A 26,038-nucleotide genomic window follows, 5' to 3' on the forward strand; every position below is an offset into this window, starting at 1 on the left:
GTTCAAACACCTCGGAGTTAGATGTAAAACGTCAGCGTTTACTGGGGATAATAACTCAATGCAAAGAGTTAGGTTTTGCAGTGTGTTATCGTGAGAGATAAAACGATAGGTTCACGCGGTTCCGAGTGAGACGTTATAATTTTGATTTTCCAGTCCCTCAGAGTGAGATATTAAATGTCATTTTTTGGGGGCTCAGTCAGATATGAAAAGACATGGACTCTCTTCCAAAGGATCGAAAAATTAGCATGGACCTGCCAATCAACTCACTCCTGGTTGGAGCTGCCCATGCACGAGGGGTTAAGCCTAACCCGACCGGAAGCGCGACGCCCACCCCCTGCCCCTTGCCCTTGCTTCGACAGGTTCGATGTCAACAAAGCCTGGAGTACTTTCTTTCCACGAAGGACCGCTCTCTGGAGTGGACTTTTCTCCCACCCCTCACTGAGGTCAGAATAGGACAATACCCCTGAGGTTATTTGTTTTTGGTGTGTGTGTGTGGAAGTTGTGGTGGTGGTGGGCGTGAGGTGATTTTGTGTACGTGTGCGCATGCGTGCACGTGTGTGGCCTTGTTTGGTGGGTGGTAGGCTGTTTTGTATCTGTGCGCATGTGTGTGCGCTGTGTGAGGATGCATGTGCCTGCAGTGCATTTTTTTTATCTGCGACCGTGTTATGTGCATGTGTGTGATCTGTGTCTACGTGTGCAGTGTACTTCCTGTCCAGTTTGGCGTGCGACCGACGAATTGTAGAGCATGCACCTGGGTGTGCAACGACAACGTTGTTTCTTGGATTGTGTGCGGACAATTGAGTGCCTGTTTCGGTGTGAAAGTATTGCTGGTGTGTTTGTGTGCAAGTTTGTGAGTGAGCGTGTGTTTGTGTGCGAGTGTGTGAGTCAGCGTGTGTGTTTGTGCGTGTGCAGATGTATGGAGTTTGAGAGGCTTGGGTATGTATGTGTTTGGTGAGTCTTGGGAACCCGCGCCTTCCGCTGGACGGGGACACGATCCCCGGTCCCTGTGGACTTGGGGCCCTGCCGCCCCCAACCTCCAGACGGCCTCCTCCCAGGCCCCGTCCCGCTGGCACCGCTGTAACTGCCGGACACTTCCAGGGCCTCCGGGAGCCGCAGATGGGCCCACCTGGGCCCGAGACGCTCAGAAGTTATCCGGCGAGGAGTCCCGCTTGCTGCTCCGTTCCCAGGCTCCGAGCCTGCGGGGCAGATGACTGCGGCCTTTTCAGGGGTTTACTTTTGGGGCTGCTGGACCGAACTAGTGAATTAAAATGGCCTGGGGTCTCAAACTGCCACTTGAGGATGAAGTCATCGTGTCTGGATTGGTACAGGACTTCGATGCCAGCCTCTCCGGGATTGGCCAAGAGTTGGGAGCTGGAGCCTACAGCATGAGGTATCAGTTTACAAAATGTGCCAATTTCCTTTGGTATCCGTAGCACTTTTGTGTACATAACTGCTAACGTAAAAACATCTTCCCATGCCATTATTTCACCTGTGTCTGTGGTGAAATATTATATAGCGCACAGTTGTCTGTTTTGTGCCATTCAATTATATACTTCTCTTTTCTGATTGAGGATCATTATTGTAAAGTTATCAGGAAGAGCAATGAGGAAGCAGCGACTGGCGTGTGAGCTTCCCAGGAGCCTTGGAGGCGATTCCAAACTGACACGCGCACGTGAATGAGCGCTGCAGCCAGGCGCTGTCTCCTAGGAAGCTCAAAACACCACACACACGCATGCACATATACACACACACAGACACACACACAAGCGCCCACGCACGCACATACATACAGAGACACCCACCCCCCCCCACACATACACACACAGCGACTGGCAAATCGATGGTTATAATGGGGTTAATTTACAAAGCTTTTATCTTGTTTAAGTTGCTTTTACGCCTGGATCAAGACAGAGCAAGTGATTGTGATTCATCAAGGTGTCATGTACTTGCACAAGTTCGTTTTATGTATTGTTTTGTAACTGTATTTATATAGTGCTTACTACCCCTGACAAGGTGTGGTTGGGTGGATGGAGTCAGTGGATGAATGGAGTTGAGTGGTGGCTGGGTGGATGGACTTAGTGGGTGGATGAAGTGTGTGTGTGTGTGTGTCTGTAGCTGTGCGTGTGTCTGTGTATGTGTGTGTGTGGCTACAAATACAAATGTTGTCATTTACAATGCCAATAGCTCTAACTTTTTCAAAGGCGAGACCGTTGCATTGTAAATGCTTGTTCTGAATTGCTGATGTGCTTTGACTGAGAGTGCCCTGGGCTCCTGCCAACCAGGTACCCAGGGCCTGTGTTCCTTCCCCAAAAACTGTGTTGAAACAAAATCCAATTGGCATCTCTGGCCACCTATCAGCCCCTTGTAAATGGTACCCTGGGTACCCAGGGCATGGTGACCAGAGATGACCCCTAAGGGCTGCAGCACTTATTGTGCCACCCTTAGGGGCCCTGTACCTGGGTATCCACACACTGCCTTTGGCAGGGTGAGTGCAGAGGTACAGAACTAAACAAAGAGTCGACATGGCACACATCCCTGTATGCCATGCCCACAAACCCACTGCCCTGGCATACATCAGTCACCCCTCTAGCTGGGTGCCCTATGCCAGTGGTGTGGGCCCAGGTGCATGCGCCCTGTGCCCCTACAGTACCCAGGGCCATTCATGGGCACTGTAAGTGCAGTGATGCCATTAAGAGTATATGGTGCTGGGAGGTTGTCATTACTAACTCCACAGTACCATAATGGCTACACTGAAGACTGACAAGTTTGGTACCAAACTTCTCAGCACATTAAACCCGCACTGATGCCAGTGTGAGATTGAATGTAAAATGCACCAGAGGGCATCTTAGAGATGCCCCCTGAAAACCTAACTTACAATCCACATCTGGCTGAGTGGCTGCAGAGGCTGCCACACAACAGACATGTTGCTGGACCCCTGGGTAGGAGAGCCCCCGCTCTCCTGGGCCTGCAACAATGCACATCCTGGCCGAGGTGCTAGGTCTCCTCCCCCAGGATGGGCAGGGGGAAGCTTCAAAGGCATGCCACCTCTGTGAGCTTCTCCAGACCATTTGCTGTACCCAGCAACCAGCCCCCACCAGTCCTGCCCCCCCACTCAGGCGTGAAGACTGGCGGGGAAAAACTACGTCAGGAAGGGGGGTGTCCCTCAGGTGGGGGAGACGAGGTGAAGCACGACCCCGGGCTCCGGCCATCTTGAAGATGGGGAGCCCTGCCCAATCACAGCTAGGCTCCTGCCCCCCTTCCACAGGAGAGGAGCAGGTTAGGGGGTTTACTCACCCCAGGGCAGGGACCCATTGGTCCCTGTCCTTGCCCTACCTGTAATGTCCCTAAATTCGGTATTTAGGGGCTCCCTGAACCTTCCTTCCTCAGATCCAGATACGAAAAGAAGAAAGATCAAGAAGAAGACCACCCGCCGTGCAGCTGCTAACAGGACGACAACAACTGACTTGACCCCAGCCCTACCGGCCTGTCGATCCTGGAAACTGCTCCTGCTTAATCCCGGCGACTCCTGCGGACAGCAACCTAGGGACACCCGGAGGACCTGCCTGCCTTGACTCTCTTGAAGACTGGGACTCCCATCAGCAGAGGCTCTGCTGCAACAACCCACCTGGTGCCAACCAGGAAGCTCCAGACCAGCACACTCTTCACCCGCCGAGCCCGGGCCGGGCCCAACCGAACCAAGACCACGAGGACGTCCCCCCGTCAACTGGGACCCGAAGTCCAGTGCCCAAAGACCCTCCTCGACTAACCAGCCGACACCTGCAGACTCAGAACCAGGGGCCACCCCAACCGCGACCAGCCGAGGGTAAGCTTTTGCGACACCCAAAGACACCCCTGCACCTGGCGCCCTACAGCCCCCTGTGGTTTTTTTTGGGGTACCTACCTGTGCTCCAAGATCCCAACTTACCTCTCAAAGTGCTAGTCGCCCCTGGAGAGGCTCCGTCCCAGAGCCTGTAGCATTTGTTCCTTTTTTACCTTTCCCATTGGATAACATTGAGCACCAGACGGCTCAAAAGCACCCTGAACCCAGCCGCCCAAGTGCCGCTGGCTGTGACCCCTGTGTCCTATCCTACTTCCCCCCCTTGCCCTGCCCAAGCTTACCAGGAGCCCAGCTCCCACAGCCGCGTGGCCTGCTAGCCAGCAGCCACCAACTGAAGGCCCCCATTTCCTCATTGGATATCATAGGGCCTACCTGCTTCTGCACCCGGCCGCCCCTGTGCCGCTGGGAGTGAACTAACTGTACTGACCTGACCCTGGGGGACCCCTGAGTCTATGCCCAGAACCTTAACTTCACCAACCAAGTACTCACCTGGAAACCGGTAATTTACTTACCTGCCACTGGATAACATTGACTCATTTTGACTATTAAATTTCTTCTAAGTGTCCACTTTTGAAAACTTGAAATATTCTTTAAAAATCACACAAAATACTGAAACGCAATTACCTACCTGTTTTGAGTTAAGACCCCAGTGCTGGCCCTAGAAGACCAGTACTGGATTACAAAAGTAACGCGATCGTACTTTACCGGCAACCTGAATATTCCCCCATTGAATAACATTGTCAGATTTCCATTGAAAAGTTTCTAAGTGTGAACTTTTAAAACAGCTTTATATTCATGAAAATTCACTGCAGTAACTAAAACGTTTTTGCTAATCTGGTTTCAGCTTAGACCCCAGGAATGAATCGAAGATCTAGTCCTGGGACTACTAAAGTAATCTATATAGTAATCAACTGTACTTAAATGTGGAAAACCCATCGAGCTTAATGCTATAGTGTGTTTTAGGATTGTGTTGCTTACTGTCAATACTGTATTAATTGTGTGCACAAACTTTATTGCTCCTTTGCAATGTAATTACATGAGAGAACTCATAACAAGAAAAGTATATTTTTATTAACTGTTGGTTCTAAAAAATAAAAACACCTATATCTGTGGATATCAATACAATTGGCCTGGAGTTCAGTCCTTAAGTGTGTGAAACCCTTTGCTGACTGAGTGTGTACAACAAATGCTTTACCCTGTCATCTGGTACTGCCTTACTGCTTGACCAAGCTACCACTTTGGAGAGTAAGGTCAGTTCTGACTTTAACCTCCGTTATACCCCTGGGTTGGTGGACTCTATACACACTGTACTTCATTCTAGTCCAGTATATATAGAGCCACTTTCTTACAAGATACTATTATAATGTGCTCTGATGCTCCTTGACAATGACAGTGCTATACAAAATCAAAAGAAATACATGCAAATGCACCTGTGATGTGTTGTTGTAAACCCCCCATGCCTCCTAAGACCTGAACATTGAAAAGAAAATCGCTATATTAAGCTATTTCATTCCTTCCACCACACTCAACGAGCTGCAGAAATACCTTCAAGGACAGTGTTCACCAGTTTATAATTTCCACTGACCTTTTCCACATCACAGACGCCTTTTAGACAGAAAATAAGTATTAGGCTGGGGTCCGTGATAGTATCAGCCAATCATCATGGAAGAAACATATTCTTCTAGGATTACAAAAGCGTGATGTCAGGGGATTGGTTGAAGAGCATTTCTGCGATACGCTTGACGAACTGAGTTCTCGTTGTTTATTGGCCTTTGGTGATTAGAGACTGAGTTGTGGTTTACCATTTGCTGTTCAGCATGATAGTCAGTTGATCCCGGAAATTGTACTTTCAGAATTTACCTGATGCACATCCCCACCTTCTGTCAGCGAACCAGTTCCCTTTTCTGTTCACTGGGTGACTTCATCTGTCCCACTCGGTAAACCGGCATGCAGGCCTGAAAGGGCTGTAAGCACGGTAGGCAGAGTGAACCTTACCTGGGCTGGGGTGGCAGGTTTACCTCTCCAAAGCTGGACTCCGCCCAGTCGCAGGGTCCGTGGCTCCTTGTGCAGACACGAGCCAACCTGTCAATAACTGCTTCATGTGAGCAACCTCTTACCCTTAACATCGGCGTAGTTTCACGTCCGTGTTCTCTCATGTGACTAGGAGAGGTAAGAGCGGCTTATTTCAATCGCTGAGGTAGATTGGTAGAAAATTGCACGGTGATGAAATGCTGACCGAAGTTAGAGAGGGAGCTTTGGTCGTGGTAGTCGTAGTAGTAGTGCGCCCCGACAATTTGGAGTCAACATTTGTTGCTGATGGGCAGTTAGGACACTGTTTAGGTGGTTGCCTGTAACAATAAAGAGCCTTGGCCCGAGGGAGGTGGCAACAGGAGCACGCCGAAGTGCATTTTAAACAAGCTGTCGGTGTTGTATGAAAAACATAGTGCGTCCCAGCTAATGAAGGAGAGAGTGTAACGCCGCAAGTGAGAGATTCAATCCCGGTGGGCGGGGCCAAAAGTGGACAGGGCGATAACAAGGAGGGACTAAGAAGCCTCCTTTCCAATCGTGAGCCAGCGTTTACCATGGAGGAGGACACCAGCGAATAGAAAAGATGGGCGGGGCTTCGGATATGTATTGATTTCAAGAAGCCCTCAGCATGTCGAGAGCAGCACATGCGCTGTTCACGCCAGGCCGAGACCTAAAAACAACATACATTATCTAGTTATCCAAAACAGAGTTGCCCAAAGTCTGGGTTGGGTCACGTGCCGATTTTTGATGGATTTGGAAAATCAAAGCACTAAATGAAGATGCCTTTAAATTCTGTATTTATCTGGTTACATTTGTTGCGCTTCAAAGACAGAGGTCACATGCCAGGCTATGTCTTCATGTTTTTAATACATGGACTGGTGTTTACAAACTACTCTCACTTTGCAGTCAGAGAAAGAAAAGCAAACTGAATTATGTGACAGTCTTGCTGAGGTACAGAGAGTGTGAAAGGAAAGGCTGCAGGACGCCATTTTATTTTACTAACAAAATGTAAACATCTGCAAATGGAATGCACAAATTCAACAGTTAAGAAAGCAAAAAGGGAGCACATTTTTTTGAAGTTCTTAAGTGTGATGGAAACAAAGATTTTAATAGAGTCCGAACAAATCAAAAACACTTTACTTGGTGATGCATAGTAATAAATATTAATTGAAACCAGATTTCCACATATTAGAATTTGTGTGCAAAATAGTTTATCAGTAAAACTTACTGTATGTCTGTGCAAATTTAGGGACTATTTCAATGGGAAATGTGCTGTCTGTAAATGACAATGTGTGATCACACAATGCTTTATTGTCCACTGAAGCTTGGTGGGTCACGAATATTTGTTATATTAAAAAGTGGGTTGTGGTTTTATACATTTTGGGAAGAACTGATCGAAGACACTTTAGAAGCAGTAGAATATCATGTGTGCCCCCTGAAAGTTCAAGCTCAGGCAGCTTGATAATTTTATTTACTTATCATAGCTGTGTGGAGGAAAGGCACTTGATCTGTGGAAGCACACAACGTCTGCACAGTCAAAACATGTACCCTTGGCTCCCAACATGTGGGCAGAGCCAAAGCTCCTCTCCTGGTGATTCTCTCATAACTGTCTGGCAACGGCTATGCAGTCAAGGTACACCATAAAAAAGGAGGCCACAGCTTGAATCAGACTGTCGCTGTATAGATAAATGGGACACATTTTTAAGAGGCCATTCACAAGAGTATTTAAGAGTACAGGAAGTAGTACTACAGTTGTATTCTTTCACATACTCTTTGCAGCCTTTGTGAAACAGCCTGAAACACCCAACTCCTTATTAGCAAAAGTGTAAAGAGGGACGATCCTTTCTATTTGTACTCACTGTAAATTAATATTCCTGGAATATTGCCATTTTAGATGTTTTGGGGATAATTCATAAAGGCATGTATGTGCACGCAAAACAGTACTGCAGGTATACAACCAACAGCTAAGAGATGTAAGCATGTGTGCAATTATGTAGAAACAACTGCTAAGAAGGCTTTAAATTAAGAATTACACTAGGAAAGTGCCACCCCGCAGGTCATGTCCATCTGTTGTGTGATAGTGTACCTAGGAAGACTTGGATACTTAGTTAAGTAGAATCTGCTTGAGACAAAGAGCTGGACAGTCTGAGGTATGCTTACTCCAATGCTGGGTGCAAGTCATGTTGCTGAAGAGCTTCTAAGATGCGGTTCAGTTCAAGAAACGGCTGCTTAAAGCCGAGGTCCACACTGAGCGCTGATTCCTTAAAGAACCGAAAGAAAAGAAAATTACTCCTGACATATACCAACAATCTGACTGCAGCAACACTTCTGTCAGTGCCCTACCATTCAACCAGGGGGCGCAAACCCACCAGACCACAAAGCCAGCTGCCTCACTTGAAAAGGGCCATGGCTGTAGGGACCAGGAACATATACTCAGTACTATCAATTACAACTCATTGGGTATACCCTTGCACAGTCATCTTTTGGTCTGATCCAAGTTAAGTTAGTAAATAATTTTAGGGGCATTGTTGATGCAAATATATTTCACAGTAAAATTCTGTGGTGGAACAAACTACCAAGTCAGAGGGCCCCAAATCATACTGCCATGTATAAAGAATAACTGCATATACCTAATAGGAGCCCTGGAGCTCTCATTAAACAAATGTTTTTCATTTCTAATATAACAGACTTCAGCAGCCATAGAAAGAGAAGCAGAGGCTAGCCACTGGGATCCATGTCCCCCTGCCTCTAAATACTCGGTCTGGCCTACTAGTGTAGCAAAGAGTGGAACTACAGATTCTGCTTAGTCAACAATGCCTTAGCACAAGGCAAAAATACCAAAAGGTCCTCAAGTTAAACAGCTCTTCTGTTTGGCAATGAAAATAGATTGTTGCCAAAACGTTCCCACTTACTGTGCCTGAATGTGGTGAGCCAGAGAGCAACAACTTGCAGCAATAGGAAGCTACTACCAGACCCTCTAAAGATTGAATGGTTCTTCTCTTCCTGAAGCACATTCAGAAAGTACTCTGAAGCAACCCAAGGCTGTATTTAGCCAATAGGAATCACATACAATATCAACACAGCCTAGGATGCTACTGTGTTACTCATCGGAAGTGGCAGAAATCCCATTACGAAGTAAAGCTTTCCGGCAGATTGGCTGATATCACCCATCACAACCATACTGCCCTAGTCAGAAAACTCTGCCAGAGTTACTTGGTCACATTCAGCAAGCTTGATCAGCTGTATAGCACCTGGCATGCTCAGCAACCCCAGCTGATTGATTACCTGGCACAGCTCCTCTGCCACGTTCAGTAGGCCTTGCTGGTATAAATGTTCTACAATTGCCATCTGCAGAAGCTGCTGTTTGTCACGGCCTTCCCAGACACTACTCGCTACAACAGCACAGATTTCTGCATCAAAGTTCTGTAAAATTAAAACCAAAATAGATTAGGATCCATGGACAGTGTAAAGAGCAGCACTGATGGCATACGCACAGAATGCAATTTAGGCACTCTCCATGTCTCTACACTCACACCCAACCACAACTGTGGGTAATGAGGACAGTTCTTTCCCACTGCCCTCCTCCACCAGACAATAGCTTGATTTTTACACCATCCTGAATCCATGCCCAGCTACGGGCAAGGATTCCCCCTACTTCCAGGAAAGTTTACCCGACTTCTCTATGCCACACACATGGTTCTCTGTATTTGCACTCACTCCAACCACATCAAGGTCCTCTCCCATACACTACCGACTCAAATGTTTCCACAAATTATTATTCTTGGCTCCATGTAACTCATACAAAGCCTCACTCTGTACCCAAACCTCTGCAAACGACAGACCCCTTTCAGGCTGTGGTCATGGACCAGCATCAGACCGCCTAAGAAGATGTGCTTACTCTATCAATAGCTTTGCCCACTCGCGAAACACTGCTGTGGATGTCTTTATGATCAGATGCCAACTTCTGCACTGTGTCCTTAATCTTGCGGCAGCACTGTGACATCACCAGTGAAAGTGTGGGCGTCAGCGGAGTTCCCTGTAAAGCTAATTAACAAAGAAATGTAAACACACCTGTAAATAAAATGCTGCAGTAAACAAGTGACTACCCAATATAAAAGATATCCCTTTGTCTAGAAGCAATTTAGTTCTGGAGTGTGTGCATGACATACAAAATAAATGTAAAGTACACGGTATCATCAATAAGTACAGAAATAAAACAATCCCAGGTAAAATACTTCATGGGGCTGGACGAGATCAAAAATATCTTAATTAAAATGTACATGACTATAACACCTGTGGCTGGGGCACTGTTGAAGATTTACCTAATAACTGCACCCAGGGCTGATCCCTGGGAAAGAGAATAAATGGCATGTCTACCGAAGATAATCTGTTGCCCCCACGCTACTAGCTGGAGATAATCGATGTGAAGTCATCAAATAAGCTGCATAACATTTTGCTTATTTAAAATAATTTTAGGTCCAAAATAATTTAAGCAATTCATCCAAATTACATGTAATGTAAATACTTTAAGTACGTTAGGCGAGGGATTCCACTACCTTACAATCAGCTCCCTTACAAATGTCTACGGTAGCAAAAAATAGACGCTCAGCCTACATAGGACACAACCTGGCGGTCACTATAATATTAGATTTTAGATGTCTTCACCCTAGATCTGCTTCCGCCCTGTGCCCAAGCATGATCTCCTTGCAAGTTGTAAATCCAGGCCGAGGCAGATCCTAACAGTCTAGCTCACTTTTTCCGAAAACATCCCCAGTTTTGCACATGTAGCAAAAATATGTAGCAAATTTGCAGTCACCAATCTACGTTTAGGACATTTACTCTTATCCCCCCATTGTACCCCTCAATGCCAGCCCACCTTGCTATTCTATCCGGAGTAGAATATAGCATACACACATTTGTGAATTGCTGTAGTCTTAAGTGTATTGATCCCTCCACCGTCTCTAATGCAGATGTTACCTCTGTGTGAGTGAGGCCACACGACAATGGTCACTCCATTTCATAGCAAGTATAGAGCCGTCATTAACTCTATGCTGGCAAATATTCTGATAGAGCTAATAAGAGACTTCTTGGATGCCCCGTGAAGACATGTCAACAAGTCAGAACTCTCAAAAGCCTTTATCCCCCGACGTCCCAAGTAATCCCCCATCTGTAAATATTTTTAAATTGCCAATGGGGAGATCCTAAGAGCTTTGCAGACTTTCAAATGTACTAAACCCATTTAGATCGTATAGATGTCCCAACCTCTCAACACTAACTGGCCCAGATTTTACCAGCTGAGATGTGGAATACTCCTGGAAGCATTGGATTTTCCCATAAAGGCAGATTTGCATGAATGAGAGGTAGAGAGTATTTAGATGAAATTTCCCGCCATATGAAACCTATGCCTATAAGTGCCTTAAATCTTACTCTCTTAAAATAATTGGGATCATTAGCTCTGTATAAAACATTCTACTGTCTGATCCAAGTGCGAAACAAATAACAAAATTCGGGTTTGTCTGCTACCAACAGATTGCGAAGGTGTCCAGCAAATGCAGCCCAATAATAAAACCTTAAAATCAGGGAGGTATAACCCTCTCTGGTCAGAAGGAAATTTAATACATCGTATTGCACACTGAACCCATTTATAACTCCATATAAACTACAAATGGCCCCTTCCAGTTTAAAAAAAAGGAATTTGGAAATTGTAAGGGAATTGCATGAAAAAGATATAAAAATGCTGGGAATGTATTCATTTTAATAATATTGCACCTGTCGTGTATTTCTATAGGTTCTGAATCGATCCCCCTATTCCTGACCCTAATCTGGTTAAACTACCTAGCTAGTTAACTAACAGTCAGCCCATGAGGCAAGAAAACCCCCATGATGCAGATACCGTTATCTGACGCAGTCACACGGGGGGCGTGGCTTAGCAAGCCACGATGGCGGCTGTGTCTTGCTGAGGCTCCGCGATCGGGCTAGCATCTTGCCCAGTTCCCGAGATCGCCGGGAGCCTCAGCCTGCCTGAATCGACACCCGGGATGCCCCCGCACACTGGGGCACCCCTCGAATGACCAGAAAACACAGCGAGCGGACAACACTTGCCGAGCTGTATCCTGCCTGGTCCGACGGACACCGACCCGGTAAAATGGCGGGCGCTGCCTGACCCTGCGGATCTGTGAGCCGCCGAGACCCGGCTCCCTGGACGGCGGTGCCTGAGGACGCGGCCAGCAACTGCCACGGAGGAGCCTGCGAACGGGACGACGTAAGCCCACGGAGGGGCATATCAAATAGCGCCTCTCTGCGCTCCGGAGCCCTGACACACAAGATGGCGGCCCCGGGGCTCCGATGCCTAGAAGCTGGACACCCACCAGACGCCTGATCGGCTCCCGGCCCGGAACGGCCTGTCACCGCTGACCACAAGCTACTGGCGTGCACACCACCGGTGCGAAGCAGACTATCCCAGATGCCCGACGTCCTCATCGTGGGCGGTGAGTGTTGGTTTCTCCCGCCCCCCCCCCGGAGACCCTGACCGCAGCGCCCCAGCCTCGGACCTTTGAGCCCCCCAGGCGCTAGATCCCTGCACAGCGGCCCCAGAGGGTACGGCCAGCCAGCGACCAGGAGACATCCCTGCGAGGGCAAGACACCGAACGGCGCCCTCTTTCACCCCGGAGCCCAGACTCCCAAGATGGCGGCCGCCACCCCAGGGCTCCGACACCTTGGAGCTGTTTCCCTGCCAGGAGCCTGATCGGCCCCCAGGTCCTGACAGCTTGCCATCGCGGACTACAGGGGGGCCGCCACTCACGCGAAGCCGGGCGCTTCAGAAAACCAGATACTATCATCGGTGAGTGCTGTGCTGCCATTTCCCCTCCTCTACCCCGAAGATCTCAGGTCGACATCCCGGGGGCCCCCGTCTCACGTCCACCCACGAGGGCAGCCACGGAGCACGCCGCCGCATATACAAACTGCCCAGTGAATCAGAGTGCCTGACCCTAACATGGCGCCTGTGCAGACCTGACGCCGGGGACAGCCACGAGTCCCGCTCTGGGGACGGGAGCGCCCCACTCACATTGAAGCCATTGTCTGTGCCTCCCCTGGCCCACGCCACCCGACCTTGCCCTGTTAGTCGACGCGGGTACTGGGCCCTGCGGAGTGAAGAGGCCCCCACGCGGCCGAACCCACCGACCCCGGTACCACCCTTGACGCCCTCGGTGGTGGCCCCCCGAGGTGAAACGAGCCTCGCCTTGGACCCGGCGGAACCGAGGTGGCGGACCACTCGCCCACCGACGACCTACCGCCCGCAGGACACGCGACATGGGGAAGCCGAGGGGCACCCAGGGGACGACAGTCCCGGAACCGGCTGTCGAGAGGATGCCCCAGACGAGGGCAGGGACACAATCTAATGTGTCGCACGCCGACCCTACGCTATCGGCGAAGCTGGACCAGGTGCTGGCTGCAATAGAAATGTCTCGCCTCTCGATGGAGGAGAGATTGGGCACCCTAGCAACGGACATTAGCCTAATCCGAGATGAACACCGTAAGCTGGCGGATAGAGTGAAGGAGGGTGAGCGGATCGTGACTGAATTGCAGCCAACGGTGCAATCGCAGGCAGCGGATATGCAGGAGATCCTGCGCCGCGTGACGACCTTGGAGGAACGCACAGTGGATTTGGAGGGGCGCTCGAGACGTTGCAACATTCGCGTCCTGGGCCTGCCGGAGGGGATTGAGAACTCGGACCCCCTGACCTACATGGAATCCTGGACTAAATCGTTCACCCCGGACTGCGACCGGTCGCCATACTTCTCCATCGAAAGGGCACACAGGGTCCCGGCCCGGGCACCCAAACCTGGTCTCCCCCCGCGGCCCATGCTGGCCAAGTTCCTACATTTCCGAGACCGAGATGCGGTGCTTCGTGCAGCCCGAACGGCGGGCCCCCTACAGGTGGAGGACCAACACGTTATGGTGTTCCCGGACTATGCCAGGGAGGTTCAACAGCGTCGATCCACGTTTCTAGAAGTCAAGAGGCGCCTCCGCGCAAACGATCATCAATATTCCTTGCTGTTCCCTGCCCGCCTTAAGGTGATCCACAAAGGGAAAGCCCTCTTCTTCGACACGGCGGCAGACGCACAGGACTGGACCGAATTTCATTGCCCGCTGATCCCTGAGCCCGGACCCCAGAAGGCACGCAATAAGGACTCCAGACGGTTCAGGAGACGTGGCGCAAACAATGAGCGATCTGGCCACCCCAAGAGCCAGGCGCCCTCCCCAGCGGGCTCACCCGATCTCACCCAAATCATGCAGGAACGACGAGACGCCCTGCGGGCGGTCACTGAACTACATTCGTCACCCCCTGCTTCGAACTTGGAAGGTCAGCCACACCTGTTCACCCCGGAGAAAGACCGGGACAGCGATGGAACTATGTCGGGATTTGGCCCGATCTCCTCCCCCCTTGTTGTGCCACGCACACTGGACGCTGCCCTCGCCTGCCAACCTGTCACCTCCTCGTGAACAACTGAACTGTCATTTGACATATCCTTTTCTTGAATGCCTGTGATGATGCGCGACGTCTAGAAGCCTAGACAGACCTGCTAAATAAATGTAAGCGCCTGCGAGCGATAGACACTTCTCCTACTAGAGCCCGACCCGCGCACAGGCCCAGCAATGACACATGCTGCCACCCCCGCAAACTTCTGTTGACTTTCTCCCCTAGTGGGACATTAGTTTGGATATGCCACCCCCAGTGACGTATCCTCAGTATTGGGACAGTTGCCCACCCAAAGTTCTAGTTGCTGTTCACTTCCCCAGTCCCCCCCCCACGTTCAAGGAAGCTTGGCGCGCAGGAACGTACACGACACGCACACATAGGCGGCACACGGGATTTGTAGAGGTGCCCCTCCCCCTCCCCCAACCACATCACCCTAGAAATGGCTGTCCTCCACTCTGACGTTAGTATCCTTACACTAAACGTACGGGGCCTACACACACCCAGCAAGCGCTACTCTGTATACTCCTACATACGGCGCATGGCGGCCAACATCACGTTCTTACAAGAGACGCACGTTAACGCTACTGAACTCATTCGCCTACAAGCCAAATGGCGAGGGACCATTTGCGCCACACAATATTCAGCGTTCGCGCGCGGCGCATTGATCTGGGTAAGACCTGGTACTCCCTTCCGAGCGCTCCGGCGAGTAGTAGATAGAGAGGGCAGATACGCGCTCCTGGAAGGAATTCTTGATGGACAAGGGGTACTTCTTGGCAGCATATACGCCCCTAACACGGATCAGGACCGGTTCTGGGATCACCTTACGGGCGTCCTGGCCCAGTTCACCACAGTCCCATGGGTGCTGGGAGGCGACTTTAACTGCACACTAGACCCCTTACTGGACCGCTCACATCCTCCCCCCACACACTCCCCGGCCCCCCAGCAGGCGGCCCTCTTCAGGGCATGGACCACACACTGGGCACTCACTGACGCATGGCGACACCTACACCCACTGGCTCGCATCTACTCCTTCCACTCGATTCCACATAACCTTCGGGTCCGCCTGGACCGTTTCCTCTGCTCGGCTCCGATCCTCCCTAAGGTTACATCTACAGATTACCTGGGACGGATCCTCTCGGATCATGATGCCCACATAATACGTCTTACCTGGCGCCCCCCGCATCCACCGGTCCCCACCTGGCGCCTCCCTAGAGACTGTCTAACAGACCCGGTCTTCAGAGACGCGCACAAAACCAGCATACGTGACTACTTTATGCACAATGAGAACACAGCGTCATCGGTACTAGTGGAGTGGGACGCGTATAAGGTGGTAGCACGGGGAGAATGCATCAAACAGATAGTGGGGGTCCGCCGCACCTTAGAACGGTCGCTCTTAACGACGGAACAAGCTCTAGCTGCTCTCACCAAACGGCCTGACGACTCGGAGGAACACACCGTACTCACGGCAGAGGCCAAGACGGAATATCAAACTGCCTGCGCTGACCTCCGTAAGTATAATTTCAGAGCATACGCCTCTCGGGTGCACAAAGACAGAGACAAAACCGGGGCGCTTCTGGCCTGGATGGCGAAGCAGGACACCGAAATCAAGCCGATCACGGACATTATCAACCCGGAGGGTGAACTGGTGCAATCACAAGCTGAGATTCTCCTAGCATTCCAACGCCATTATACACGAGTGTACGACGCCCCGGCATGCTGTACCCCGCTTACCGCGGATCAGTTTTTAGACCCCCTGACGCTGCCCACGATATCGGATTCCGACAAACGCGCACTTGACGCCAAGATAATTCCCTCTGACATCACCCAAGCGATACGCGCCCTGTCTCGCAATAAAGCACCGGGACTAGACGGCTTCCCACTAGAATACTACTCAACATTCTCTCCCCTGGTGGTTCCCCGTCTGTCACGGGTGTTCGGGGCGTCACTCCATTTGGGGAAACTACCCCAGTCGCTACGGGAATCCGTGATTGTCACCTTTCTTAAACCTCACAGTGATCCACTTCACATGGGGTCATACCGGCCTATCACACTCCTGGCGGCGGATTGTAAGATCCTGGGGAAGATCCTTGCTGATCGTTATGCACAGGTCATACGCCCGCTGGTCCACCCCGACCAATGTGGCTTCGTTCCCGGGAGAAATACCTCCCAGAACCTCCGCCGAGTCTTCCATATCCAAGATCAAGTACGCGACAGATTTCCCCGCGCTGCCTGCCTCATTATGGACCTGGAGAAGGCGTTTGACACCCTCACCTGGCCCTACCTATTTTCGGTCCTGCGACGCCTTAATCTCGGCCCGACGCTCATGGCATATACCCGCCTCCTATACACCGACCTCACTACTCGAGTTCGTATTGGAAGATGTATCTCGCCGGCGTTTGAAGTCCGACGAGGCACAAGACAAGGCTGCCCCTTGTCGCCCCTCTTGTTCGCGCTGGCGATCGAGCCGCTGGCGGTTCGACTACGTCGGGAAGGTGTGGACTGGGGAATACCGCTTGCAGACGGGACCCATTGCGTATCCATGTACGCGGATGATCTCCTCATATATGTCCGAGACGTTGAAATGGACCTAACCCCTATAGGGGCCACGTTGGCGGACTTCGCAACTGCCTCGGGTCTACAAGTCAACTGGGACAAGTCCACAGTTTACCCCCTACACCCGGACCTACCCCCCCGAGACATCGACCTTGGACCACATAGGCTTTCATGGTCCACGGAAGCTCCCCGATACCTCGGCGTCCGCTTATACCATTCTCCGACGGACATCTTTGAGGGCAACCACCGCAGGGTACTAGAGAGTCTGCGCCAGACGGTCGCCTTCTGGAATAAACTACCACTGGCCCCGATTGGACGGATAGCCCTTGCTAAAATGGTGATGCTCCCCCGGCTCCTCTACCATTTTACAAACCTGCCGGTGATACCGCCCAGATCCTTCTTTCGTGACGTTGACTCCCTCTTAGGAACTCTCATCTGGGGAACAGGCCGCCACAGAATCGCCCTGAAAACTCTTCAACTCCCCACAACGCAGGGGGGACTCGGCGCGCCATCCTTCGAGGCATATTTCCTCGCGGCACAGCTCCAGTGGCTGTCCTACTGGACAGCGGACCGTTACCCTCAGGAGACGGTTACACCTACTGGCAGAATCGCGACTCCGGAGCTCACCCGTCTGCTCCTCCCGGGCACCAAACCACGGCGTACTTACCCCCTCCAGGTGACGATAGCGCGCCGGTGCATGCTACGGGTACACCGGCTGTCCCCCGGTAGACCCCCATACTCCCCGCTGCTGCCATTAATAGGCGGCCCCAAGCAGGATTCCTACTTTGCGGCCCCACTGCTTGCCGACTGGTCCCGCTGTGGCATCACGGTTCTAGAATCACTCTTCGAGGAGGGTCAGCTGAAACCACTGGACCGTCTGGTCGCAGACTACGGGCTCCCCCCAGGCCAATTCCTTAGATACAGGCAATTGCTCGACGGATACCGTCCCCATTTCAATCTCCAAAATGGCGAGCCAGACACGCATCCAGTAATACATACTATCCTGCATATGGGGGTGGGTCGCCACCTGATCACGTGGCTATACAAATCCATCCGGGAACTCTCATACACCCCCCTGACGACCCTACGAGCCACTTGGGAAGAGGACATAGGCCGTGTTCTGCACGACTCGGAGTGGACTAAAGCGCTTGAGGCCCCTAAACGCGTCTCTCGGAACGCCCGCTTCAAAAATATTCAATATTATATATTACACAGGGCATATCTCACCCCAGCGCGATTGCAGAAGTTCTACCCCTCCACGCCATTCCTATGTCCCAGATGCTGTTCCCCAGCTGCAAACTTCCGTCACATGTTTTGGGACTATCCTAATCTCCAACCTTTCTGGCAGGCGGTGCACAACACACTACTGGAACTCACGGGTCTCACTACACTAGCCACCTGGGAGTCCTGTGCATTAGGCATCCTCCACATCTCTAAGCGTGCACCAGTGCATAGGCGCTTCGTGTCCTTAGCGCTTCTACTGGCCAATAGATGTATAACCATGCGCTGGCGATCCCCAGAGGGTCCCCCCATAGCACAATGGAAGGGGGCGGTTAGCAAATGGGCGGCTGCGGAGGAAGACGCTTTAAGGGAAGAGGAAGCCAAGGGCGCACGCAAATTTCCCATCTCCATGGAATGGGCCATACTCCTTCACAGCTTCCGCCAGTCCACGCAAGCTGGAGACCCGCCTAATCCTTCCCCTCCCACCACCCAAGAGGTTTGGTAACCTCCACCTGAAGTGAGCCACCCCAGGGTCAGGCCCCGATCATCCCCTACGTCCTAGGCAACCTCTCGCATGCCCGGCCATCCGTGGGTTTCTTTCCCCAATCCCCCCCCCCCTCCACACCCGCCGCCAATATCTCCCTACTTGGACCCTGCTAGCGCCTACATGCTTCCCTCCCACAGTTTCGTTACCCCTTTGTTCACTGGTTACACTGTTATGTGCACAGTACAGATCCAGATCCGGCGCTGTTACGGCATGGAAATACCCATCTGATCTTATGCATCGCCCCTATGGTGATGTCGTCCCATCACCTCTCAGCCGGCAGGAGCCTTTACATGATTATAATGCACTGATTGACCGAAGTCATGTTTCTGTGTACCAGTTCTATATAGCATGTAAACGTTGCACACATAGCTGTTCGTGGCTGAATGTTGAGGCCACGTCGGCAGACTGTTCATTCTGTACTGCAATATTTTACTGCAATAATAAAAACAAATTTAAATAAATCTGACGCAGTCACACTACGGCACAGGAACGTGTTATCTGATTAGGTCATAACGCTTGAGATCTAATTAGACAAGCGACATTCCTCCAGCCCCTGATAAGGCATACGACGTTCTCATAACAAATCAAACCTATGACAACCTGGAAAATCCGTGCGGCCATTGTTTTGATTTCACAGAGAACTTTTGCAAAAGAATGTGCTAACTAGCAAGTCGTATGACATCTTTATTGACGTGCCTATGTCCATCCTTACGTCAATCTCGGCACCTTTAAGGTATAAATATTGCCGACCTTGCCCTATGCAAACACACGCGTGGTGACAAGACGGAGCAGCCATACTTGCCGAAGCCGAGAGCAGAAGCAGACCCCGCTGGCAGCAGCCCCGCCTTCCTGACGCGCTGAGAGACGCGCTGCTATCTCAAGCCGAGAGACCCAGCACCGGCGCTTCTGGGCAGCCCTCGCAGGCAGCCTGGAATATCGAGAGCAGAGAAAGAGATACCATTCCTCATTCATCCTAAATTCCAGGTACAGAACTGAATAACCCCTCCTAGAGAATTCTTTAGTTATTCACTTGGCAAAAACAAACTTAACTTAAACTGTAACTTTCTATTCCCGCCCACGCATTAGACTTAGGTCAGGTACACGGGGTAGGCGTATTTAGAAACACCAGTTGAGTACGTTTAGTCAAATGTATATGTGTATGTAAATATATTTTAATCATTTTAAACATCTTATGGCTCAGAAACCATATCAATGTTTTTACAGTATTATTTTATACTATTGCTTCCAATGTATGCACTTTACTTAACTATAAGTATTGCAATAATATCGATCCATTTCTCTTGTACGAGAAAAGAGACTGATCAATAAATAACACCTTTTATTGAACACGCCCGTCTCTTCCTTTTCTCTACATTCTGATGAGACTAAGAATGCACGTACTGACTGAGTAAAATAATTGCCTTGTGCTCACACGACTCTCGAGATTGACTCTTGATTAGGGGAGAGCAAAGTTGTCATGTTCTATGGTTGTCAGAAACTAAATCCCTTCTTGTCTAATCAGGGGAGTTAATCCTTCCTTGAACATTCGAGAAAGTTTCTAGCGAACTCTGAGCTTAGCTGGCAAACCCAAAAATTAAGTCTAGTATCGACAGTAGTAGACCTAGTTAACGTCTGGCCTAGGCCTTTACTGCTGTAGGTACTATTCCAATGCGCAGAGCCTATTGGGAAAATAGGAGCTACACTACATGGCGCCCAACGCGTTTGGAAAGGGCGATAAAACTAACGTAAGACATTTAGAGTAACTCAGTCGTGCTTTCTCACTCAGACCCCTTTTCCCAAATACTCCAAAGACGTCTGGAGTGGGTGAAAGGTTATAATATCCTCCAAAACCTCGCAAGAGGGAACTCCTATGTATGGTTTTTGGTCTAGTCAACGTTGAAGGATAAAACAGTTCCAGAATATTGTGCATCTAATCTCTGTTTCCATAAGAAACCTGATCTGCAAATAATATAACACCATTCTGTCAGTAAAATGGACAGCGATGAAGAAAGAGAGGCTACTAGATTAGCAGCTGAAATGGCAGCAGCTGATACTACAGCACTCGAGGCAGACCCTGATATAATACTCATCCAGGTCGCCAAAAGAAGATCTATAACTCTAAAACTTATAGAAAATAGACTGACACCTAGAGGTGGCACAGTCATATTCGTAATTGAGGCACACGAATATCGGCAGACAGAGGTATACTATACATGGATACATTTTCCAGCAGCAAATGCTGTAACAAAGTACTTCCACTATTCCAAAGTAGAGGAACCTCCTGAAACGTACACTCCTTTCGAGGAGGTGGAAGTACCACTCAAATTCCAAGAGCATTTGCTCTTATTTGATGGCGCCCTAATACATAACAATCACATTACAAGGCTCGGTCCTTTAGGAAGACCAGGAGCAACATGGCCGGTCTTAGCCGGATACACACCACATCCAGACATCGAAAGAATGCCTGCAGCAGAGCTGTTAATACAGCTAAAACAACTACTAAAAATTCACAGACAATTAGTTCAGTATGTAATGCGGACTTCAACAATTCAGCCAGCGATTAAACTTCCACAGCTGACCCCTCACCAGGGGAACACAAATAAAATTACACCACAGAACATCCAGTCCTGCCTAGGTAAAGTTCCAGCTAAACGGGAACAAATACCATTCTGGTTGGCACAGAAAATCACCCAAACAGAGGCGGTGTTTCCTGACACCACCCCGCTGGAAAAACACAGGATTCTGACTATATGTCTCCCAATGGGAATCGCACCACACATTGAGGACTGTGACACTTGGGTTACAGTCTTTGCTTCCATCTACACAAAAACGCACGGTGTTCCATCCATTTCGGTAATACCAGATGTGCTAAAACAAATTCAAGATGAATACGGTCCAGAACCTGCTTTAACTCTTGGTATGAAATTACTAAAAGACTTCAAACAGGTTTCGGCTATATTACTAGCCAACATAAAAGGTGAAGCAGCAAACGTGGCGATCCGCCAGAGGTTAAAAGAGACAGATATAGCAGACCAACCAGCTGAAATTGCCAGAATCATAGAAAAATCCTATGAAGAACTAGGCAGAGATAGTCTAGGTGGAATACCAGTAAAACCGCAACTGACTACAAGTCCAGAAAAAATATTTTTTTATAATAATAATTCACCAAAAAAGAACTGGGATGGAAACAAACAATCCAATCCTAAAGAAAAGAAATTCCAGTCCAGAGGAAGGTCTCCTAGGCGAAGAGAGAAATCTCCAAACCTAAGACAGAGGTCACCGCAGAGTGACCCCTCTGGGAATAGATATAACCTTAGAAATAGGGATAATATTAAAAAACCTGATAGATATCAAGACATTGATACGCGTCCCTCTCAATCTTTTCAGAATTCCTCGCAGAAATCGGAAAGAAGAGGACGATCAGAAGAGCACGCCAAGTCCAAAGACAAGGAACCTGCTCAACTGAAAAAGAAATTACAATTTCCAAAAAAGAAGGTAGCCAGTATCAAGGTAGTTAACAATGCCGAGAATACTGAGGACACAACTGAAAAACGGAGAGTGGGCTCAGACAATGCTAGACAGCGCAGCAGAGGTGAGCATAGCTCGCAAAGTCCTTATGAATCATCTGGAGACAGTGGACACGAATGAATACCTTCAAGTGGAAACTGCAGATACCAGAGTTAGCAAGCCCCACAAAATATACGAGATAACATTACGTATAGAGGGAGATAAGACTAGGAAAATAAGGGGACTATTTTGGGATAACCTATCCAAGGGCTATGACATCCTTCTAGCTGAAAAAGACTGGCCACCAGAGTTTGTCAGGGAGTGCCCTCATGGCGAAGAAGTAATTATGCCTGCCTTCTCGAATCAAATACCGATTCATAAAAAATACACACTTGCTAGAAAGTGGGCAGTGGCCTTAGCACCTGCTTTATACAAAAATCATGTAGGATGGGATGAGGACTCTCCTCCTCACAAAATCCAGCTAAAATCACAACCAACTGCACAAAGGCAGTACCCAATTAAGCAAGAAGCTAAAAAACAAGTAAATGAAATATTAGATCAGCTAGAATACCAGGGGGTGATTGAAACTTGCACCTCACAAATGAACAATCCTTTGTTTCCGGTCTCCAAACCAGACAATTCATACCGTCTAGTTTTGGATTACCGACACCTTAACACATGTTGCAAAACTTTTGCAGTGCAAAACTCACACAGTGCTGCACTAATGAATAACATAGTGCGCAATAAATACAAAACAACCTTGGACATCTCCAATGGATTCTTTTGTCAAAACATAGCACCAGAGAGCAGATATTTAACAGCTTTCTCAGTAAATGGCACTCAAAAACAATTCTGTCGGTTAGCCCAGGGGTACAAGAACAGCCAGGGGGTATTCTCAGCAAGAGTAACAGAATTACTACAACTATATGATGATGAAGCATTATCGTATGTCGATGACATTTACTTAACAGATGATGACTTGGAGACTCACTTGAAAAGAGTGAACACCATAATACTTGGTTTCGCTGCAGAGGGTTACAAATTCAACTTCAAAAAGTCCAGAATTGCCCATCTGACAGTCCTATTCTTAGGATATGAGTTATCAAGTGAAGGCAAAAGCCTGGCAGACAATTTCCTAGAGAAATGTGCCGTAATCCAAGCTCCTAAAACACTAAAAAACCTACAGTCAATTCTAGGCTTCCTAAATTTCGGAAGAACATACATTGCAAATTACGCAGAAAGGGTGAAACCCCTTTATGATCTAATTAAACCAGACTTTAAAAGATCCAGTTGGACTCAAACACACACAGAAATTTTGAGATCCTTACAAACAGACATGCTAATTAAGACAAAATTAGAAACCCGTGATAATACACGCAACCTTGTGATCCGAGTCATCCCAGGGAAATGCGGATTCACATACCTGACCTCTAATGAGGGAGAAAAGGTACCAATTGCATTCAAATCACATTTGTACACAAAAGCTGAACAGAGATTCAGCAACAAAGGAAAAATTGTTCAAGCAGTTCAAACCGCAATAGCTAGAGAAAAAGACATAGCTGACGGTAGACATATCACAGTCAGAACAGCTGAATCAGCCTTTGAGGCATTAACAACACCGTGTAATTTACCATCAACAACATTAGATCCAGAATGGATACAATGGGTGAATTCAATAACAACGGACAAAGTATACTACTACTTTGATCCAGAACTAGAAGAATTAAAAAATCTAAAATATGAAAAGACGTATCCTCTGCCAATCGACATTCTGCCTCTACGACATTACGCCTGTGTAATCTATACAGACGGACATGCTCAACCCTCCGTTTGGGGAGAACATGCATACAATCCCACATGTGAGATCACAAAAGAAGTGTGGCGCGGAGGTATATTAAAACCTCTATTAACAAAATCACACTCAGTAGAAACTAATTCAGAACTACAAACTGAAATAATAGCTTTGAAAATGGCGCTAGATAATGCGGATCGCGAATTCCCGACGCTTATAGTGTCAGATTCATATTTCTGCGTCAAAGCATTTAACAAGGATTTGCAGACATGGATTCAGAACGGTTACAAAGATGACACAGATGCACCAATAAAGCAGAGACTTCTCTGGGAACAAGTAGCTCTTTTAAAAAAAGAACTACCAAAGACTCACGTGACTCACTCACTGAGTCATCAACGTGATGGCGTTCACGTTGTAGGGAATTCATTGGCTGAAACAGCCGCAACGGCAGCCACTAAATCGGCTCCCGTAGATCGAAAAAAGCGTACATTAAAATACATTGACGGTGAAACAATGCTGGCGGTGAAAACGTCATCAAAAGGCGACTGCTCAGCGTTACCGATCAACTATCCACTCAATTATACATACATAATCGATGCAAACTCCGTCCCTTTTGCTCGAATCCCTGGAGTGGGGGATAGAGTGATTCCAAACATGGACAGGAGACACTTGTTAATCGCAGACGCACACATGGGCGAGGGTCTCAGACACCTTAAATTAAAAGATTCTCTGGAAGAATTACAATCACGGTACTGGTGGCCAGGCATGAGCCTGCACTACACCATGTTTGTAAAAAACTGCCCAAACTGCAACAGAGATCGCAGTGGGGAGAGAAGCAGTTTAATACCAATCTACGTTTAGGACATTTACTCTTATCCCCCCATTGTACCCCTCAATGCCAGCCCACCTTGCTATTCTATCCGGAGTAGAATATAGCATACACACATTTGTGAATTGCTGTAGTCTTAAGTGTATTGATCCCTCCACCGTCTCTAATGCAGATGTTACCTCTGTGTGAGTGAGGCCACACGACAATGGTCACTCCATTTCATAGCAAGTATAGAGCCGTCATTAACTCTATGCTGGCAAATATTCTGATAGAGCTAATAAGAGACTTCTTGGATGCCCCGTAAAGACATGTCAACAAGTCAGAACTCTCAAAAGCCTTTATCCCCCGACGTCCCAAGAAGTAATCCCCCATCTGTAAATATTTTTAAATTGCCAATGGGGAGATCCTAAGAGCTTTGCAGACTTTCAAATGTACTAAACCCATTTAGATCGTATAGATGTCCCAACCTCTCAACACTAACTGGCCCAGATTTTACCAGCTGAGATGTGGAATACTCCTGGAAGCATTGGATTTTCCCATAAAGGCAGATTTGCATGAATGAGAGGTAGAGAGTATTTAGATGAAATTTCCCGCCATATGAAACCTATGCCTATAAGTGCCTTAAATCTTACTCTCTTAAAATAATTGGGATCATTAGCTCTGTATAAAACATTCTACTGTCTGATCCAAGTGCGAAACAAATAACAAAATTCGGGTTTGTCTGCTACCAACAGATTGCGAAGGTGTCCAGCAAATGCAGCCCAATAATAAAACCTTAAAATCAGGGAGGTATAACCCTCTCTGGTCAGAAGGAAATTTAATACATCGTATTGCACACTGAACCCATTTATAACTCCATATAAACTACAAATGGCCCCTTCCAGTTTAAAAAAAAGGAATTTGGAAATTGTAAGGGAATTGCATGAAAAAGATATAAAAATGCTGGTAATGTATTCAATTTAATAATATTGCACCTCCCCACGATACTAATGGTAACTTATGCCAGCCTTTTAGTTTTTTAACGACAGATTGCAACAAGGGTTTATTATTTAACTCCACTGCCTGCGCCACTTATTGTGACATCTGGATCCCCCCCCCCCCCCCCCCCAAGTACGTAGATGATGAATAATCACCTGAGATGGGTTTAACAGGTTTAAAGTTAATAAGGACTTGTGTCTTACTAGCATTCAATTTATATCTTGAAAAAAGTGCTGCATTTATTATCTTCCTCTTTGATATAG

At 48.5% G+C, this 26,038-nt stretch overlaps 1 protein-coding gene across 2 annotated transcripts in view; it reads right to left on the bottom strand.

Moving 5' to 3' along the window:
• Nucleotides 1-26,038, bottom strand: part of RMND5B (required for meiotic nuclear division 5 homolog B) — a 140,474-nt gene that overhangs the window by 73,183 nt on the left and 41,253 nt on the right. For both annotated transcript variants that reach the window (XM_078652734.1, XM_078652733.1), the window contains exons 3-5: nt 9,765-9,910; nt 9,152-9,289; nt 8,027-8,127 (exon numbers count right to left, since the gene is read on the bottom strand). In XM_078652734.1, the coding sequence (XP_078508860.1) occupies nt 8,027-8,127; nt 9,152-9,289; nt 9,765-9,910 (385 nt within the window). The remainder of the gene's footprint in view (nt 1-8,026; nt 8,128-9,151; nt 9,290-9,764; nt 9,911-26,038) is intronic.

This window comes from Lissotriton helveticus, chromosome 7, assembly GCF_964261635.1.
Source record: "Lissotriton helveticus chromosome 7, aLisHel1.1, whole genome shotgun sequence".
Taxonomy (NCBI): Eukaryota; Metazoa; Chordata; class Amphibia; order Caudata; family Salamandridae; genus Lissotriton; species Lissotriton helveticus.